The sequence below is a fragment of the Dermacentor silvarum genome, chromosome 2, assembly GCF_013339745.2.
Source record: "Dermacentor silvarum isolate Dsil-2018 chromosome 2, BIME_Dsil_1.4, whole genome shotgun sequence".
In the NCBI taxonomy this organism is placed as follows: domain Eukaryota; kingdom Metazoa; phylum Arthropoda; class Arachnida; order Ixodida; family Ixodidae; genus Dermacentor; species Dermacentor silvarum.
Window position 1 is genome coordinate 55381802 of NC_051155.1, and position 21556 is coordinate 55403357.

Below are 21556 nucleotides of genomic sequence, written 5' to 3' on the forward strand. Positions count from 1 at the left end.
TGCGGCGCTGAATATTCTTTTGCATCCGCTTTGCCTCTCTGAGATCGTGGAAGGAATCCGTTCTCCTGTATCTTCTTTCAGCCCAGCGGCGAATTGATCGTAGTCGCTGCAGTTTAGCTTCAAATTCTTGATATTTCGGGAAAGACTGAAAACCACGCGTAGCTTCTTGCATGGCTTTTTGAGTTTCGTGTTCTCGACTTGAATGGTTCCCTTCCTGACATACTTACACCACGTTTGACCGAAATTCGTTAGAGAGTCATAGAGGAGTATCTAAATAGTCCCTTGATCTTCAGATATGTGGGAATATGGCCACTTCATCTGATTTCATGTCTGGCAACCATTGCATGTTTCTTTCAAGACGCCGAGAGACCAGGGTCAAATCTAGGTTGCTGCTGAGATTCGGATCTGAGCATTATTTTGCGTTCTGCAAGCCAGTGTCAGATGAAGAAACATGTTTGTTTAAGGAGGGAGACTACATTAAAAAAATTAGGGGAAGCTTCACACAAGTGGTGCAAGACTGGGCAAACAGCTAAGCTGGCGACCCCTACTAGCTTTATCTCGGTTCGGCGAAGTTTTTGGGAGGTTATGCTTCGAGACTCGGCCACGTTTTGCGCAAGATCACCCGGAATCATTGACAGCCCAAGGAGCAACGAACACTCGGTCATTAAAGTATCTGGACGCTCAAACGCTTTTGGCCGGTTTCGCGGGCTCGTAACTCCGGATCTCCTGCGAATCGCCGACGTTTCGCCGCTGCTTCGGCGGTGTGATACTCGGGATCGGACCGAAGTCGCCTCACGCGCTCTCGAGTAGCAGCGCGGCGGCTTTCGCGCCACGCTTCCTCTTCTTCAGGAGTAACGCTCTTTTTCAACCGCCCCATCTTCGCGGCGATGTGCTCGGGTTTTTTGTGTCGGCGGGGCTTCAGTGTCGCCGCGGCGGCGGCGACGCGGAGCTGTATATCCAGTGGGTCGGCGCTGTGACGTCACGGCCTAGAACCACCTCTGCGCATCCGCGGCAACCACTCCGCACGGCGCCACTCCTCAACCACTCCTTTGCCGTCATGGCTCGGCAAAGTTAAGTCGAAGCGATGCGGCGCGCGCGATGATGTCACTGCCACGCGGTGCTGGCGAGGCTCGGCCAAGCAGGTTTAAAAAATTTTTTTGAAAACCTCCTTGGGCTCGGCGCGGTCGGCGCAGCTGGGACGAAGCGTTGCTAGGCGACGCATTGTGACGTCATCGCCAGGAGTAGGTTTTGCGGTGTACACTCGACGGACTATCCTCGAGCTTGAACAGCTTCGCTAGTCCACAATGATACGTGCCATTGGGCTTGGACCCTTTCGGCACTGCCTCCAAGATCAGCCCATATTTCTGGTTTACGCTACGCTGCGAAACGAAAAGCTTAAACAGCTGCACTGTTAAAACAGCGCTTGTGATTTCACAACGTCACACCGGCGTGTGGCGACAGCAGCAGGGCGACGACGATGGCATGACGATTGATTTATTGCACTACGGAAAAAAACCCGTACAAGGTGCTCCGTTACGACCTAGGTCAATTTCGAAGGCGGCGCATTGCCACATAGCGTTTCAGAACACTAGCAGCCAACAGAAAAGAATGGATGAAACAGGCACGCTCTCACTTTTATAAGTAATGTGTTGCTATGCGACGCGACTCAAGCGCCGAGGGCGGTGGAGCAGCTGCGGTGCATGTGACACCCCTGCACGAGTTTGTAGAAGTGAACAATGACAATAATCTTCACACATTCTTTACAGCGTCATAAATAATCTCGCGTGCTGTTAACCGTGCTCATGTTCATGCAACAGTTACACAGGCTTACTTCTAGATAAAATTTCACTTATCGCGCCCCGCAGGCTGTCTTCTACAGCAATCTCCGTACATTAGAAGAGCGAGCATCCCTGTAGCATATAAAGCTCAGAAACGTTTCTGTAGGAGTCGTTCTTGCAATGTGGTTTCAGAACATTCGAGGCAGCGCTAGAAATATCGGTGGGGTTAGTGTGAGTTAAGTCTTCAGAGTTTGTCACTAATCCGTGCAGCCGGTAGCGTCGCCTTTTTTACTGTTTGCGAAGAGATAAGGGTGTTTTGCGCAGTTTTGAATATTGGAGTGTTAGAAAAAATTCCGAAAGCTCACACGTCGGGTATGCTATACTATAACAAATCACTAGGTAAAGAAAGAATTTATATTTACGTCTTGATACCAAACGACCTGTTATGCGGCAAATTGTGTATAATAAAACTCTGTTTTATAAATATGAATATTTAGTTTTAGTCCTCTCTCCCGCAAATCTCATTGCTGCAGTGTAGCACCTAAGCAGCAGCACCTGCAGAAATTTCAGCAAAAATCTTTTGCTGAAAGCAAAGTGATAAGGTCTACGATGATGTATGAAGAATGAGGAGGAGGACGCACCTATGCGATGCAATCACATAGAACTGACAGTGAAAATGCACTTTTTTTTTTCTCGCAGGCTTCAGTTATCTATTCCGCTATCAGCTGGCCGTGGTCCAACTTACATACCTGCTGCATAGAAAAGGTCGGCGCTTCCGGTACTTGGAACCCGAACACAACGACGACGTTGTGAGCAGCGGAGCCATCTGCGCACCACTGGAATGGTCGCAGGAATGTCCGAGGGAAAAAGAAGAATTGGACAAGGCAAGCAGGACTTACTGCAGTCTGTACAAGTAAATAAGAATGTCTGCTAACAGGCCACGAGGAGCCACGCTAGACAAATTGTGTGGATTAGTAACCGGAGGTACGCCAACTGATGCGTCTGGATGATGTAGCATGTAGCAGAAATTGGAACCAGGAAAAAGAGATACTTTGGTAACAGGTGACTATAGGGAATTGAAAAGCTTTTCACTTCCTGGAGCGCGGCTTGTCTCGGCTGGCGGCGGTGGCGGCGGCGCGGTGGCAAGCGCTTGACTGACGCATGTGCCAGAACTCCGTATTTGGTGCTATTACATGCCAGTGAATTTGATTATTTTAGGAAACCTTTGGGCGGGGGCAGCTTTCCTTTCGGGTTGAGTATACAACCTTTATAATTTTGAGGTCGCGGGATCGAATCCCGGTTCACGGTGGTCGAATTTAGATGGGGGCGAAATGCGAAAACACCCGAGTACTTAGATAGAGGTGCACGTTAAAGAACCCCAGGTGGTCGAAATTATCCGCAGTCCCTCACTACGGCGTGCCTCATTATCAAATCGTGGTTTTGGCTCGTAAAACCCCATAATTTAATTTTAATTTTTAACACGAAAGTGTTTTATGCCGGGGTCCACCAAGACTTCACTGACGTGACGGAAATACGTCAGCTTACAATGTACACGAACATAATACAAAGAAAGAAACCAGAAGAAAAAGTTCCACAAACATGCAAAATTTGGAAATCGAACCCACGACCTCTCGGTCCGCGACGATAGATCGCCGAGCGTTTAACCCATTGCGCCACAAACGCATTTGCAGAGAGCTACACAGACGCGCCTTATATATCTAACACTCCTCCGTGTACCCGCGCTCTTGCTCGGGGCGGTGCCGCCGCCTACGAGCAGAAAAGAGAAGTACTGCATTATGACACTAACGCGCACCGACAGTGAACGCTTCGGTGGTCTCAGCACTACGACGCCTCGATGCCAGCATTCGAAGGGACGCTGGCATCAAGAAGCACTACCAACGCCACCTAGGTGGCGTTCACCGTACTCAGCACAGCGGAGCGTGGCCTCCGCAATTAGCTCTGAAAATGTTTCTGAAGTTGATCGCGGAGGCTGCAATTACGACGCGCTGTACGCGCTGATTTGACTCGGTGACGATTCAGTTACGTGCTTTGTCTTGCGCGTTGTATTAGTGTGTCAGTTACGTGCTTCGTCTTTCGCGTTGTGCTAGCGTGTGCAGCGTAGTGCAGCTTCCATATGCACGACGGTTGCTCATGGTCATCGACGTTGGTAGTCGTGATGGAGGAGACGTGCCACCAGGCGTCAGCGTGGGTGCATCAACGCCTAAGGGCGCTTTAGCCACAAAACACCAATAGACATTATATATCAATGTGCAATAAACATTACACTACTTCTGTGAAGACACGTTTCACTTTCGTGTTCTATACCGATTCCTATATAAGAGGGATCAACCACATGTTTTTTTGAAGCTTACTCTAGATTGCCTGCACAGGGCACAGACGCTTCGGTGAAACATTCGCAACACGTGCAGAGTTGTACATTCGCTACCGAACGGTTCTCTGTGGTTATACTTTCACATCAGTGTTCCTGTTGCTGAATGCTCACCTTAAAGGCAACTATTGAACTGTTCTGTTAAGTTCTCGATTGCATCCCTCGCATTGCCCGAGAACATCCTTATTACTTAGTAGAAACACAAAGGGTAGCATTTGGCGATTTTGTTGTCGGATCAGATTGTGGATTGGTACGGAGTTGTCTCCCCGGGTGCACACTTAGCAAGGATTGTTTTCACTCGCAGGGTCAGGACAAGGTGCTCTTCTACGGTGTGAACACGGGAGGGGATCGGCTGGTGGTGAATGTCTCTCGCCTTCGGAATCACCTGGCGGAGTTCTGGGTTGCCGTGTACACACCTGATGGAGCGCAGTACTCACTTCCTGCATCGCTCACTCTCGACCGCAGCGCGGGAAGTTGCTTCTCGGCGGCCGGTGTCCGGCTCCAGTGCTTGGCTCCCAACCGTCGGTGGCGCGTCGCATTTAATGGGCTGCTCAGGTCAGGCCCAACAAGTAGTTTCAGAATATTTCTTCGATCCAGTAAGGACACTTCGAAGTGGGACTTTTATTGTCACAGTATGTTTGTCACGGAAAGTTTGATGTGCTACAAACAGTATAATAAGACTGGCCAAACAAGGGATACCTTAGGCTGGAGCCCATTCCTTGGAGAAAGGGGCTTGTTTTCTTCAGGTCAAGTTTCTCCAAGTACCCATTTCACAATGTTTACTCTAGCTGGCGTTATCACTTGTTCAACCACTGCTGATAACTTCGAGTCTCAGTGATATTGTGAACCTATGTCTTACAGAGGCGATGAGTTAGAATACCTTCTACTGGCCTTTCCCGGCATATAATACAGATATCAGAGAATAAGTGCATATATTTGCGGTTAAAATATGCAGATGTGAAAAAAGTAATCGCTTACTTGAATTTTTTCTAGCTTATTCACTAGTGAATTGTATTTAGCTGAAACTCTGAACCTCCGTTGTCAGGTATCATTTTCTGAACGTATAAATCAATCTGTTGTCTGCAATCCTTGCCCTTCTCGGGCTATTTTGCATGATAAAGCTCTTACAGTGAGTGAATTATTTTGGAATCAGACGACAACGGTATTGGCAGTATGCGCTTGAAGATTTTGGTGGCTCCCAGTTTTCTGTACAAGATACGCCTTGGGCATTTCTCACAAGTAAATTCATCCTCGATGATCGTGGCCTCTTCACCGTTTTCAGTGTTCACATTATAATAAAGAAAAAAAAACACACTTAACTCCCTAAGGTTACAGTTTCGTAAAACGGAAAACATCGTGCTCCTGAACTTTTGTTTGGGACGGCGAGGCAAGCCCTCGGCGTCCCCTCATGGGAGGCTTAGGCCCGGCAATCATAAAGTACTGGTTCTACAATAAAAGTTTATTCCTCTTGCTCCTTCTCACTCACGGTTCTGAGGGCAATTTTTCAGCAGTGCCCCCAGGTTAACGCTGCTTTTCCATAGCACCAAGCACGTATCGATTTTCGTTGCTTAAGACATGCTGGTGGGCTAGTTGGTTACTCATGATGTGATAAGGCAGCGCCCTTAGATACAAGGGCATAACACAGTGAACAAACACTATAGCGCTGTGTTTGTTCAATGTGTTATGTGCTTGTATCGAAGTGCGCCGCTTTTCCTTAACCTAGCCCTCATTGCCAGTTGGAGTTTATTTGCGAAAGCATTGTATGCCCCATTATGCGAAAATCCGTCGTTGTCGGCGTGGTCGAAAGATGGTACCTAAAATGGCCGACGGCGAAGAGAGCCACAACACGTCATAAAATGCTTGGATTGACCTTACATTTCTTAGGGAGGTTCCTGTGAATTAATGGCTTTGAAAAAAAGAAAGATTAGTAGGGGGGGGGGGGGGGGTCGGTCTGTGCCTCCGGGGTGCGAGACAAGCAAGGTTCCCCGATGCCAGGGCGGCTCCACGGTTCTGGCTCACTAAAGGTGTGTTTAGTGCATGCGGCATTGCGCATGCCACGTCGCATTCATCTTGCTGGCTAAAGGTGTGGCCTAGTGCGTGCGTCATTTGGTGCGTGACGGCGCAGCTAATCGGATTGAGTGTATAAAATGTATCGGGGGGAGTGTATAAAAGGAGCGCGTTCATGACGTTCCTAGGTCTACAAACGCTATAATGCCTTTACATTCTCATACGTAAGCCGTCTTAAGTGTCCCTGCGGAATTAAAAAAAAATGGAAGCATTCTTTTCCTACTTCAGGCATTTTGAGCCTGCCTATCTATCTATCTATCTATCTATCTATCTATCTATCTATCTATCTATCTATCTATCTATCTATCTATCTATCTATCTATCTATCTATCTATCTATCTATCTATCTATCTATCTATCTATCTATCTATCTATCTATCTATCTATCTATATATCTATCTATCTATCTATCTATCTATCTATCTATCTATCTATCTATCTATCTATCTATCTATCTATCTATCTATCTATCTATCTATCTATCTATCTATCTATCTATCTATCTATCTATGTTTGTTTGCATCTAACCGATTTCCCGCCTACCTGACGTCGCTGGGAAGTCCGTTATCGAATGGGTAGCGCATCGGGCTCCGGTGCTGAGGGTACAAGGTTCGAAACCACCATCGGACCAACTTGGCTCACTCAGTATGTGGCAATGTGTACACACGTGCCGCTTTTCAACGAACCTCTTTCACGCCGACATGGGTAACGGTAGATGCGGGACTGGGTAGGCATAGAGTTCCTCACTATAACACCTAGAGGGTAACTGGCGCCACCGTCTATGCGAGTTTCTTAAAGGGCGCCGTGCCCTCATGGGAATGACGGGATTCGTGTCTGCGAGGCTTGTGTTGGCTGGTGTTGAACAAAGCTTCGTCTAAAACGTGGATATGGCTGCACAAATAATGCGTTCCTAAAGTAAAAAGCTTAATTTAAACAAAAGGCTTTCATTTACCCATACTAGATCTCTCAATAAAGTTTACTCGCCTACAATGCGGAATCAAGCGAAGAAAAGCAAGAACAGACGACAAGTTGTTCCAAAGCGAGCGATAATCTTGTCGTCTGCCCTCCAACTTTAGCGACCAGATGATACTTTTTACGTTTCATATAATTGTGATTACGATAGTAAGTCCTCGAAATTAAACAAAACATGTTTTTGTGTAATAATAAAGTTAAAGCAGTTTTTTACGTGCTCTTTTAGCAGGAAATGAATCATTGTGACAGACGGAACGGTGCTAGCCAGGTGCGTCTTCAAGGCATTCTAGCTCTCCGAGAACGATGCCAATCCGAAGTCACAATATACCGGCATTCGCATGGAAACCACAGCGCAGCAGCGCCAGTTTTCCCTCTAGGTAATATAGTGAGAAACTCTGTGTGGGTAGGTACCGCGGTTCGAAAAAACTCTGTGCCAGCCTTCTGTGACACCGAATTGAAGCACTGGGTATGTGCCACTCTGTCAGTGCTGGTCTTCAACGATCGTCTTGACGCCAACTTGGGTAACTAGTTATGTGCCAATGGGAATGTGCCGCTGTACAATGACGTAAAATATCCCTTAAATTTCTCCGACTTTGAGGGGAATCGAACCCACGTCACGAAGGTTCCTGAAGAACAGTATCTTGCACGTCCACACTTGTGACGTCAAGACCTGCACGCTTCCTTCCTTTCAAAGTGGAACCGTTATGCGCCCGTTATCTACTGTACTCGGTGACAAGCCAATAATTCGGTGCAAGCTCCGCCCTCAAAACCACACTTCAGCTACTCCGTGTGCCGCCCGCGCTCCTAAGCATAGTTCCAGATAGATAGATCTGTCTATCTATCTTTGTACGAGGTATAATATATGTGACATTACTTTTGTCGTCACAATTTTTTTCTTCTTTTTTACGCGAAGCTATGAAGGCGCTTACACACTAGCGGAAAAACCCGCGCGGTGCGCCGCCGGCGGCAAAACGCGTGCCGCGCAAGCAGCCGCACGGCAGGTTTCTTTTGCCGCGGGAGGGATCTGCCCTGGACCGATTTTTTGTAATTCGTCGCGTGCCGCGGTTGAAGAAGACCAATGAGAGCGGCAGCTTCCGTGATGTGCGCGCGGGAAACTGGTTTCATGCGGACTAGCCCAACCGCTCGTTTCGCACTCGCGTTCAGTGTCAACTAGAAACTCGTTTCGCACTATCGTTTGCACGCGTCAGCTCCCGGACGGAGCTGACGGATAGTTCGATATAAGTGGGGGAGGAGTCTATGCAATCACGTGACTGCAGCAGCAGTGCGCCACCGGTTGGTGTGGTTATATGGGGACTTTAGTGTGGCCGCCCTGCCACAGCTGCGTTTAACTCCGGCGGCGCGCACACGCGTTTAGCCGCAAGTGTGTATGGGCCTTAATACGTGCCAACATGTGCACGTTGTGGCTTGAGCCTACTTCCTATCTCCTACTTGCGGTCGCAGTAATAAAATTCAAGGGGCGCTCAGTAATAAGGAAATCCGCTGGCAAGACACCGCAATTCTTTTTGAATTCACGAGAAATGTGGGGATGAATGCGAAAGCATTGAGGCCACGTGAGCGGAAGCGCCGCAACGTCACTTGAACCACGCTGTTTGTCACAAAGGTGCGCCCAACGCAAGGTCGTGGGTTCGGCTGTCATCAAAGGTCGATTTTCCGCCTCATGAGCCAAATCATGCTTTCACATTAAAATATTTTTATGCTATCTCCACGTAGGATGCGGAGAAAGGTAACCTTTAAGAATGTTATTTACTGAAGTTATGCTATTGTGTATTTAAGGTTCTTTTACCTAAATATGTCTATTTTACTGCACCCTAACACCGAGACGAAAACTACTTTTCAAATGGAAGTGAATGGATCAGTGCGCTGAGAGGTACTTCAAATCATGATCGCTCATTTAACGTATTTCCTTTTTTCATTGCTCGCTTCCCATTATGCACCGATCTGTTAAATCTGGGGCACGTGATTCACCTAAATTTCTTGTGATCTATTGGGCAAGTATACGGGACATAGTTTAGATGGCGTTACGCGTCTCAGCAGCGCCAGACGGGGTCTCAAAAGCGACAAATTGCATTTGAATCCCATAATTTTGCTAGGTCCGTCCACACCAAACAACACCCATCTTCCTCCCCCTCCTTCAACACAGTATTCAATTTAGGGAATCCACAGGGAAGAAACCGGAATTATTTTTTAATTCAAGAGAAATGTGTTGCCTTTTATTAAAGAGTAATCCTAGAAAGTGCTTGTCATTAAAATATACACAGCCCGGTGTTCCTTTACATACGCTGATTTTATACGTCTTCCGACCCATTCATATCATTCGAGGTTCAGTTATTTTTAAATTCAGATTACAAAATAGCGGATACCTATACGCCTTTGCAAGAAGTTTTTCGAGACAGTACTTTTTGCAAAAAAAGTGTTTTATAAGTATAAGCATAAAGCATAAGTATATAATGAGGCGTTTTTTCTTAATTCCGAGGTTACACGTGCCAATATCACGATCTCATTATGAGGCTTGTCGTGGTGGGGGATTCTGGATAAATTTGGTGACTGAGGTTTTTAATGTGCGCACGAGGCACGATACAATGGCATTTTGACATTTCGCCTGAATAGAAATGCGACCGCCAATGCCCGAATAGGAACCCACGATCTCATGCGTAGCAGCGCAACACTATACCCTCTAAGCCACCGCGGCGCGTATAACATTTCACAGCTTTTACAGCTAATGCAGAAAATATCCGGTACTAAGTTTGCGGTCTTAGCTACATGCGCCGCTTCCAGTGATGAAATCCTCACCCGTATAACACGTTCTTTCAGGAACCCTCGCAACATTCATTTGCACGTGTTATCCAGCTTGACATGAACTTGAATAGGAAATGAGTAATTGAAACAAATGAGTAGAACACTATGACATTTATTAAGTATGAATTTGCAGTTGCAAATAATGAAGCTTGAATTCGAACCCAACAAGGCAATGATAATATAGATAATGTGTTAAGAGTGAACTTGCTTTTTTCATGCGCGTTTTAAATGTATTCTTGAGAATGTTGAATGTCGGCATCGGTTACATATAGCAATCTAGGTGTAATCATTTCTTTTTCCCTGCAGGAAACAACGGCAAACTGGAAGTTTGACTTCACATGAGACGGAAGTTCATGTAAAGTTTGGATTTATGTAAGTATTGAGATCACGGCTGTCAAACCTTTTATGTTTTAATACCAGAAAGTATAGCAGGAAAGATGTTCCGCTCATGCTGCGCGTACGTTTAACTTGCTTCTTGATAGCGAAATTGTGTAAGACAGAATTACGCGAAAATAATAAACGCGCCATCAGGCAATTTGGTCTGTGAAAGCACCGAAGAAATGAGCACCATCAGTTCTAAATTGACTTTCTGCAACTTTTGAACGTCGAATGCCATCAACAGTGACGAGATGGCAAGATATACCGAGATTGTCGACTGGTGCCTTCACTTATTCTAGGCAAGTCACTGTGGTCCAGATGAGTAGGCATTTTGTTGTCTTTCTGACACCTCCATTTGAAAAAAGAAAGAGAGTGGATCAAAATTAAAATTTCGGCAGCCGCGGGCAAATATTTCTAAATTCGAAGGTGGGGCTGTAGCATATGTTTTAATTACAATAATGCTCGCGAAGGGTATGCTTCTAAACAATAATGCGTATACAGTGCTTCCGCAGTACAAGGTGATATGTAGAAAAATGTCACTCCTGTGTGACACCTCTTCGTCAGCATTGTGGACGGCGCCGCAGTCACACTCTTTCAGCATAATGCGACACTAGAGACAAACAGTGAACAAACGTAGATGTACAGATGAACATTTCAGAAGCGTTCCCAAGTTTGTTTCGTTAACAGAAATGTTTTCTTTAGGCCGCCTACAATGCTGTATCCGTTAATAATATATGTTTTCCACCTGGAAAAGAAACTTTGCATCGTAAGTAAGCTCTCCTTTTGTCTGTAGTCCTTCTGTTGTTGGACATCAACAGTTTTTTTCGTATATTGATTGTATTCCTTGAATTTATTTTGCCGTTTTCGCCTATCGTAAGTTTCAGTGATTAAGCAACGTGTGCATCAATATAAACATAAAAGAATAGTTTGTTCTCTGCTGCTAATGTTTCAACTACGTAGCGTTTCTTTACTGAACTACAGCCTCAAGTGGAAAGAAAGAGTGCACGTTTATGGTGGTCTTATAAATTCTTGGTTATGTTTTGTTTGTCTACGTAATAATTCATTTTTCACAACTTGTTGATGAGTATGTGTGGAGCCAATACCATTAAGTCGATGACTGACAAGATTTCAGATGATCTTGTTAACCAGCTATTCAGATTCAGATTTCACATACATAAATCTTCCACCTCAGGAAAGCGTTATGGCCGCACAGTAATGTATTTTGGGAGATACCGTCACAAGTGAAAGTTTCGAGACCAAAGGTGCCACGAGAATTAGCTTTTTTCTTCGTGACAGAGCAAGACGGGTGAAATCAAGCGATACGGGATAAGTGCGTGTGTTTGATTAATGAAATGCACTGAATAAATCTCAGATTGCGGAGCTATGCTCGAGGAATGTTTAATTATTTACTGACGTTGTAATCTTCAAAATTTTGCTCTTGACTTGCGTGGTTTTGTTGCAGATGGAATTAAGACGTGCCCTAAGAGAACAATGCACAAACAAGTGATCAACGCAATGATTTTGTTTTAATTATTCAACCTTTATTTCGGAAGTGTTGCATAAAAGATGACTTTAGATAACTGCAGCAGTTTCATATGTGATGGGATTAGTTATTTTATGAAAAAAGTGAAGCCCCAGTTTTAACGTGTGCTTCGACAATTTTTCCTGCAGCTGGTCCACCGTTTCACACACATTGGAGATGCCAGCCGAGTTGGCTTCAGCCCTGTTGGCTGAAAGTTTAGCGAAAATGCCAATCCTTTCCATGCTCCGTGACGTTAGTAGGTGAGCAGTGCCGTCATGGTCCGCCATCTCGTCCTTTTACTCTGGGCTCCTCTTTGCAACTTTACGCATACACGATGATTGGAGAAGCGCCCAGAGTATGGTATTGGTGTTCGTTCTCGTATAGGGCTGCAGGGTACTTTCCAGTGCAGACATTCATTGTCGCACTGCGAAACCCATAATGTACAAGCTTGTATCATCCAATATGTCTAAGCTGAGTAAAAGACCCACCAGACGCAAAGTTTCCGCACTTTGAGCTAACTTTACAAGAGTACAGAAGTGGTCCCTGGCGCTGCGTTTCGGTAAATGTTGTTTCTCGTCGCTAGAGAGCCACGCCTTATTATCGTTTCCTAGGCCCAGCTGATTTTAGCTAGATATGAAAGTGAATGCACTTCTGATGCAAAATTCATACCTTGATTAGAACAAAGCGCTAAACGAAAGCGGGACGTAGAATAGGCTTGTAAACACCGGCTCTGGAGCACCGGACCTGGTGTTTGTGAGCCTGTTCTATGTCGCCGGTTATTTGGTGCTTTGTTCTAAATAAAAATGCTTATCATATTTTCCAGATTTCTGTACGTATACAAACAAACGAATGCAGCTTATACCTGTCGTCGAAAGACATCGGTGGTTCATTGACAGTTTTTATGTTTATTACAAAAATAGCATTTGGATGCTCTATATGGAAATGCCATAAAAATTGCATTGTTCATTGTAACTATAATTTAGTTAACTATTCAGTGGAATAGTTTTCCATTGTAAAGACCAGGAAGATTTAATTCATTCCTTTTCCAGAGACAAAGTGATCATTTCAATCATTGCTCGCGCCTACAGGCTGACATAATCTTGAGACTAATAGATCACAAACATTTTCTCACTGTGTCATAGGCTAGTGAGTGAAATGGACTCACACGATCAAGCTGGCATGATGTCCGGCGAATTCACGGTGGAAGGCGAGACCAGAGAGATTAATCTCTGGGGGTACAAAATCAGGACTCAAGGTAAACCTATATTGGCTGGTAAATTGCTTAGTATCTCTTTTTTATGTACAGCAAAGATTGCAAATTCCTGTTTTCTACTACACAATTTTGTCTGTTGTTGCTGTTGTTGCGATGAACTCCACCTGTTTACTTAGTAAGTGGTCTTCCTTTGATTACTGCTTAACAGAATGGTAATACGAGCACTGATACATGTTTGAACAATTAGGCTTCAAAGGCGTAGAAGTATACACGCCTTTTTGGAACTTTTTTTACATTAACTGTACGTGGTCAATGCTTGCAAAATTTAGTGTGCTTTCTTATGAAATATGTTCTAGCGAAGTTTTAAAAATAAGCCATCTTGGAGGACGCGAAGAAATGAAGTGCATGCGTTTCGGTCACTGTGTAGTTGTGCGTTAGTCGCACTATTTTTGTATCCCGCGGAATCAGTCAAGATTATTTAGTAACTTCACACTGCAAGTCCTCGACTCCCTTGAACCAGTACTTGCTGGTCTACAGTAGCAAGATGGCCAATGTCTCGCTCTACGCAGATGATATTTTCATCTGGGCGTTCGCCGTGACACGGCCACACGTGCGCGCTAGAATACAGAAAGAAGCAGCCCTGACAGTGGCATACCTTCGCCAACAAGGTCTGACAATATCTACGGAAGAATGTGCACTAGTGGCATTTACACAAAAACAGATGTCTTTCTAGAAACCCGGTGTGCATCGAGGGCCACTAAATTGCATATAAGAAAACTCACAGGTTTTTAGGCGTTATTGTGGATCAAAACCTCACCTGGAGTCCCCATGTCTCCTACATGAAGAAAAAACTCATTTGTATTGAGAATATGTTTAAGTTCATACCTGGAAAATCTTGGGGACCATCCGTGCGCCCCATGTTGCAGCTATACACGGCACATTTTCTTGGATTTCTTCGCTACAGTCTTCCAGTCTTGTCGAGCACATGCAAGACTAATCTCCTTGCACTCCAGAGCGTACAAGCCCAAGCACTTCGGACATGTCTTGGCCTCCCGAGATGTTCTTCGACAGCTGCGATGATTGTCACTGCACAGGAGCACTCGATCACCACCCATGGGTGGTGATCGAGTGATTCTAGCCGTGGAGTTCGCAAGGCGAATTCTTAGGATGACACCAGTTGGGAGATATTAATTTCCAAGCTTTTCGGAGAAATGCATTGGCGTTCCAGCTACTTTCATAACAAAACGTAGTTTTATGCGCTGAAGCACATAAGTAACTCCACGGGTAGAATTTTTAAATTGCAATAAGGGCTTTAAGGTAATTAGTTTAAAACTGAATTGGAGAATTTTTGTTAATTAATCGACTATGCATTTCAATTTTTTGTGCAGGTAATGTCTACCTCTTTGAGTTGACCAGCTCATAATCTAGAATTGTGCTATCTTCCACAGGGAACCTTTAAAATTTTTGAGAGTGTTCGCGGAAACACCCGGTGTATATATGTTGCGATGTGCATAACTAGTTCAGTTGCAGTTGGAATCATTGCACATTACCCAGCACTTCTGTTTAACTCCACTGGATAACTTTATAAGCAGTGCTATCAAACTGTACATTTTTATTTGTCATTATGCCGAGCTTATGCGCAGTCTTGGATGGCAGAAACCTAGGTGAGGTAATGAAGTTAGGCAATTTGCAGGCGCAAGTCGGAATCAGCTCGCACAATACTGGGATAATTGGAGATCGCAGGGAGAGACCTTCGTCCTGTAGTGGACATAAATACAGGCTGCTGCTGCTGATGATGTCAAACTTTTGTGTATTTTTTGCGCATGCATACAAATCATGCCTTGCCAGTTAAAAACATTGACACAAAGGCAATCGTTTGTTCTAGGAAGCATACCACGTGGGCCTTATGAAGAGCATCACCACTTAGGCTTCCTTCAGGTGACCACTTCTTACCTGTAGTACTTCGTGCTGATAAAGACAAGGCACGTCACTGCTGTGTCTGAAAACATAGAGATTCATCCTAGCCCACCATTAAGGGCTTATAAAGTCCTAGAAGAATCCGTCATTCAATGCCGAGAATTGGTTTAATTGCATAATAGGGATGGCGTTCGGTCTACAGCTTGACGCATGGGATATAGTCCGTTGCACCTTTCTTTTTTCATTGCCTAAAGATACTAAATTGTGTAGACAGAATGCTACGCACGCTTCCAATAAAATACACACGCAGTGTAACGTTGTAGGCAGAGAAGTGAAAATTAGGCGAACATATGATGCCTATAGCTGAATGGTCAGTATACTTTAATACTGCACCCAACAGCAAGAATTGGTGAGGGAAGTGTGAAGCAGATTACAGATTACACTTATCATAACACGCTGCATGTATTTGGGCTCAAAACTTGTTATTCCATTGAAAAACAAGGAACAGAATTTTCAATAATGCACTCAACCTGTAAGAAATACAGCCGAGTCAAATCGGGAAGTGAAAGTAAAGAACGCATATCTTAAGATGTTAGTAGAGTTGGACAAAAAAGAAGATGCATCTACTGAATCTGCATGCGTCGGCGTCAATGCATCTGTTGTCCTGAACTGCTGCATCTAGAGCCGCATTAGACCGGGAGTACAATTGAAACATTCTGGTGCATTATATTAATTAGTATACGTTTCGTATGTAGGTCTAGTCGTTACCTTTACAGAAGCTCCTTGTTTCAGTTCACAGGAGTAATTCGGTCAACTATAAACATGCCGAAACTCTATTTTATCCAGTTTAATTACGTTATACGTTTATCCATATTGCTAGTCTATTTCAATAAACTGGGTTTGTGTATTTAGGCAGAAAACGGGGCCTCATGTTTTTTTTTTCAGTTTGCTAGGTTACTGAAGCTCTACGTATAATAGTAGATTCAGTCGTTCCCGCGTGGGACGTGCGTTCCATCTTTCATCAATACATGTGGTTGCAGCCATAATAACTGTCCTATTAGCATGATTGTACTGGAGGTATGCGAATTGCTGCAGTGGCGATTTACCATGAGCAGTGAGAATGTAATTTGTGTAAAGTGGCATTTAACTTCACATTAATGATCTATTACAGAACGGCGACATGTACCATTTGGTTCGCTCTACGAACTACGGAGGAGAAAACGGGTAAGCTATCATCTAGGAAACATAAGACAGAATGGTTACTTCGTGGCTTGTGCCGCAGTACAGGCTTGTCTACGCTTAAGCATTTACGAAAGGATAAAAAAGAACTTTTGACACTCCCAAATTTTACTTTGCTTGAAAATAAACGCCCTTCCGGCATATAGATTTTGCAATTTATATTACTACTACGGGATTTTTGTTTTGTTTTTTGTTGTCAGTAAGCAGCCCTCAAAGCTTTGGAAAGAGAAACAAAAATTTTGATGGTCGCTTTTACTTATTGAATCCCATCCAATAACAATACATATGTGCGTACTGTGTTGCACGCATGAATATTGGCGTTAAGGAAGGTTGTTACCTTATCTGCCGCAGTGTTTCTTACGGGTCCATCTACGCGCCTACATCCATGATGCGGCCGATTGACTGCAGCCTTGTTAGGATGGAGGAAGCCTTGCATGCAGAGCGTAGCAAGACGCACATAGGAAGCGGTAAGTTTCTTTGATGGCGTGGGAGTCTCAAGCCCAGACCACACGTACGCTTGCCGGCGCGCGCGAGCTTGCGCCTACGCGCTTTGCGTTTGTCGCGCCTCATGAGCAATGGTGGTTTGCATCTACAAGAGGCGAGCACCAGCGCGCGCCCACTTCGCTCACTCTTGTACATTTTGACAGACATATTTTCGTGCTTTGTTATTGATGGTGCTTCAAAATGTTTAAATAATAATAAAAGTAATTGTGTTACATTTAGAGTCGTTAAATCAGCACAAAATGTTACGAAAAAGCACATTCTGGCATGTCATAAATCTGCCTCACTTAGTGTTCAATGTACCACGCAATAGCTGCGTAGTGAGGCGCGTGAAACCGTAAGACAGCCAAAGCGCTTATTTTTGGAACATATATCTGTGCTCACCCCGTGCTTGGGCGCGTACTAACTGCCCCACACCATCTGCGCATGCGCCGGTGCGCGCGTATACGGATGCCTTTCGGCAACCTTTTAGTATGCAAATTCGAGCGTTTCTGAGCAAAGCTAGCGCTGATGGCCGACATTAATCTGCAGCTAAAAAATTAGAGTCGCTTGCACTGGAGGTGCAATGCTAAAGAGACTGTGGAGCTGATGGGCACCTAGCTAGTACTGACTTTTGGGCTAGGCTAAGCCCTACCAAGTCATTCCTAGCATTTTCTGAAATTTATTGATTAATAAGCGATTATCGATTAGCTATTGATTGACTATTGATTGGCTTTCGCATGGTATCGGTCACGTATTTGGGCAATGCTAAGCACTACCAAGTCCTCCCCAGCATTTCCAGGAATTTATTCATTATTGGTCGATTATTTGCTATTGATTGGCTATCGATTGGCTATCGATGACTGCCTAAGCTGAAGTAGTCCCAACCATGCTTAGGTAGACTTAACCAGGCTCAGCTTCGCTAGAGGGGTATGTGCCATTGCGCTCGGACCCTTTCTGTGCTACCGCCAGGATCGGCCCACAGTTTCTGTTCGCACGTTACGGACTAACGCTCGGCTTCAACAGCTCCACTGTTAAAACACTCCTGAATTGTGTGAGCAGCACACAATCGTGGGTGGTCTGACACGTTTGAGCCGGCGCATAATGGCACCCCTAAAATTACTCATACCTGCACGCACACGACAAAAATGCATAAAATATGCACAAAACAGCGTCATCTAACTTGAACAAATGATCTCTCAATTCTCTTGGCATTTGCAAGAGGTGATCTGTAACTTCATTCTATTAGGCTAACTATTGGGAATGTGACTTCTCTAAACAGTTTTATTGCGATAGCAATTATATGGACTCTTCAAGCAGATTTCTGACGTCGGCGTCGTCGTCGCCATCGCCGTCGGCGTGAGGTTCCGTATGAAGTCCAAGGGTGATAAAATCGTCGCTGCTCGCCGTATGTGCGAGTGAAGGCGCGCGTGGGACGCGCGCTATCACGGAGAGCGAACGCACGGCGGAAAGCAAACGCGACTTCCGTGGCGCGAAACGCCGTGGTGGTATGGGAAAGAGGGAGGGAGGGAGGGGGGGGCAGTGATTTGCTGCGGCACCAAATGCGTATCTTTCAACCGGGCGCAAGGGGAACTGGCGACGCAATCTCCCACGCGAAAGGAGCAAAGCAGAAAGGCAGTGCGGGAGGGAGGGGGGGGTGGCGGCTTCTACTCTGCCAACAAATGGGTTCATGCACTTTGCACTTTGCGCTTGGTTCTTTATTGTGTTTGCGCCTGTACGGGCTGCCGGTGTTGTCGCGCGCGCCGTATCTTGCAAGCGATCTCCACACGGCTCTGACCTTTGTATGCGCTGTGCATTCGGCCGCTCAGTTTCCGTTGAAGCGATAGAACGCGCGAACCTTCGCTCGCTGCGGCGGCTGCGCTTGCTGCCAGTCTTGACAGCGGTTGTCTGCGGTCATCGAGTGTGATCTATTCATGTGTGTTTGTGCGCGCTGACACCACGCTTGTTAATTCAGTTAGTAAGTGAATGTGTCTAACTTTATGCAGCCGATAAAACTACTATCCCTACTCCGAATAGCTCTCTACTAATTTGCTATCGCAAGTGATGCTTCGCCTTTCGGGCGAAACTGCGACATTTTTTTGTTTGTTTATCGTTAACGCACATCAACAACTCAAATTCCTTTGTCTTTTGTAGGACACGGACTACGTATTTGATGATTTAGTCATGAATGCAATAGTATGACGAGCGATCTTGAGTTGCATATATTTTTCCGTATAGGTCAGGTTTTCCTACCAGTCGATGTCAAACGTGCGGGACCTTTGTTGACCTTGACGAGTGACGAAAGCTCTTCTGATGTGCATCTCACTGCAATGGACCTCAAATGTGAGGAGAATGACGGATACGGCTTTATACTTTCTGTGAATACGTAAGTAAAGGAGCACACTATTCTCGTTCACCCGCAGACTGTAGCAAGTCTAAACTGGCTACGGTGTATAGTATAGACAGCGTTTACGAATATCGTAATGTTGTTCTCACGTTCCTCTATAATTATAGGACGAAGGAACTAAATATGGCAGCAAAAAGCCGCAACTGAAACCGGCAATACACGACTTAGCACAAAGGGTAGCAAAGAACGACAAGCATTTGCGACTAAGAAATGACTAACGCTGTCATTCCTCCTCTGCACACAGACCCGAGCGGATGACTGACCACATTCCGGGGCATATTAGGCACAAGATAATTGAAGGTGAGCGCTCCAAAAGAGCTAAATTTGTTTTTGTTGTGGGTGTATTCTGTACAATTTTGCCGCTCATCATTTTGGGTGTTGGAAACAATTGTACTAAAATATACTCAGTAGAACGAGTAATATTCAAGGAAAGAGAAACTAGAAGACATATTGCTTGCTATTTCTGACACAGATATTATAGGAATAATAAAAAAAAGTTGCAGCAGGCTGATAACTACGAATAATTACAAAGACATCATAGTTCTTGTATGAAAATGCGAAAAACAAATGAATTGTTACGGCATTACATAAAAAATTGTGCAATACGTCATTTTTCCTCGAGAGCCCTGTAAAATGGGTATTGTCCGCATACTTGCTGATAAATTGCTAAACGGTGTAACGCTGTTTTTTTAATTAGATGTTCTATTTCCTCAGAAAAATGCATTAGTGATGTCGATAGCTTATCATTGTTTGTAGATATATGTTAACATCACATCAATATGTGCAGGTCAATCTTTGCGTACATTCAATGCGCAAAGTGATAATTATAAAATGGAGCGCTATTATATTCGATATTTAATCATGTGAAACACCAACAAAAGCTAATTACACTGTTTAAACCGCACTAAGAAAACATGCATTTTCAAATAAACCATCACGTTCTTTAAAAAATGACTCCACAGAATCGTAGCCTAAGAGATAATGTTTCCTAGAGTTGTAATATCGTTTCCTTTACTGTACACAGTCTTTTATACGGGAATATTTTCAGTTACGTATGTTTTATGAAGAATAATTGCCCGTTAAATTAGATATTTACCCTATCAGTCATTCGAATTCGATGACAAAGCTTACTGCTTGTGGCCCCTATTATGCATGATCCTTATAAACGCTTCGCGCAACCTAGTGAATATTTCATTCGCGCTGATATTTTCCTTACCTCTCCCCTGAAAGAGGGGGAGGGGCTCCTGCGTTTCCTTCTTAAAGATGGCAGCTATTTTGATGGTGGTGCTGCAGCACGCGGGGTTGGTCTGGCACGCTTAACCAGAATATTGTTCCGCCTGAGCCTCTCATTCTCTGCGAGCAAGGGTGTGTCACCTGACGCTGGCCAACTTCGTGTCTCGAAGAAAAGCAACCAACAGTCCCAGAACTCTCTTCCTGATTACTGCGGGCACTTCACGCAGCACAGAGTGTTTACAGCTCTCGTGTGCAAGGCCTTTATTTTGTAGGCTGCAAAGTAATGTCTTTCTTTCCGCGTAAAACTGCGGGCATAACTATATGAAGTGTTCTTTTCCATCGATATCACCACGTAAGCCACAAAGTGGGGCACGGAATCATCCAGTCTGAAATAACTTAACCTGATCAACAGCGAGGTTAGTCTAACGCCATGGTGAAGTAGAGCTTCTTCGCCTTGCACCACAGTATTTGGACCACACAGGCTTGATGTGGAGTTTTGTTAAGCGGCCGTGGAATACATGTGAATTGCGCCCTTAGTTTGGCGCAAATTCATTGTGCCTCCCAATTTCGGGCATGATTGCGCTAAACGCGTGAGATATCAACTTTTTCATTGTCTTCAATTCCAACGTGCAACGGGGTCCTCTGAAAGTTCACCTTGAATCCCTTGCTCCAGAGATCTTTAAGCAGGGCCAGAAATTCCTGAGTAAAGTACTCCCCAGGCAGGCTATGATGTAATATCGCTGTAGCACTGACTTTGAATCCGTGAGTATGACGACGTCTTAGGCAGAATGGAAACTTAATTTTCGCGAAGTGGGGTTGATTGCAGCACTTTCTACAATTGTAGACGAGTCTAAGCGATCCAGTCGACAACACCATGCACAAAAGGTTAAGGGAAGCTATGCAGAATGCCGCTGAGCAGTTATCTGTTTGTACGCACGCCGACCATTTCTGAAGGCATACACACACGATATGACATGAATCAGCAGCTCATCAGGCAATCAGGGAGCGTACAATTCGGAGAGTTTACAAATTTTATGTATTTTACATATAGTTCTGGTCACTGTGGGCAGGGCGTGAGGGAGAGTCTGGCGCAATAGTACACAACCAAATATCTGGTGCTGACTGATTGTCTTCAGGAGCAATG

At 44.8% G+C, this 21556-nt stretch overlaps 1 protein-coding gene across 1 annotated transcript in view; it reads left to right on the forward strand.

Annotated features, from left to right (window-relative positions):
- Positions 1-21556, forward strand: part of LOC119440046 (putative phosphoenolpyruvate synthase) — a 192110-nt gene that overhangs the window by 71927 nt on the left and 98627 nt on the right. Inside the window, exons 7-11 of the mRNA XM_049662720.1 lie at positions 15022-15074; positions 16225-16277; positions 16644-16759; positions 19011-19158; positions 19424-19479. Of these exons, the coding sequence (XP_049518677.1) occupies positions 15022-15074; positions 16225-16277; positions 16644-16759; positions 19011-19158; positions 19424-19479 (426 nt within the window). The remainder of the gene's footprint in view (positions 1-15021; positions 15075-16224; positions 16278-16643; positions 16760-19010; positions 19159-19423; positions 19480-21556) is intronic.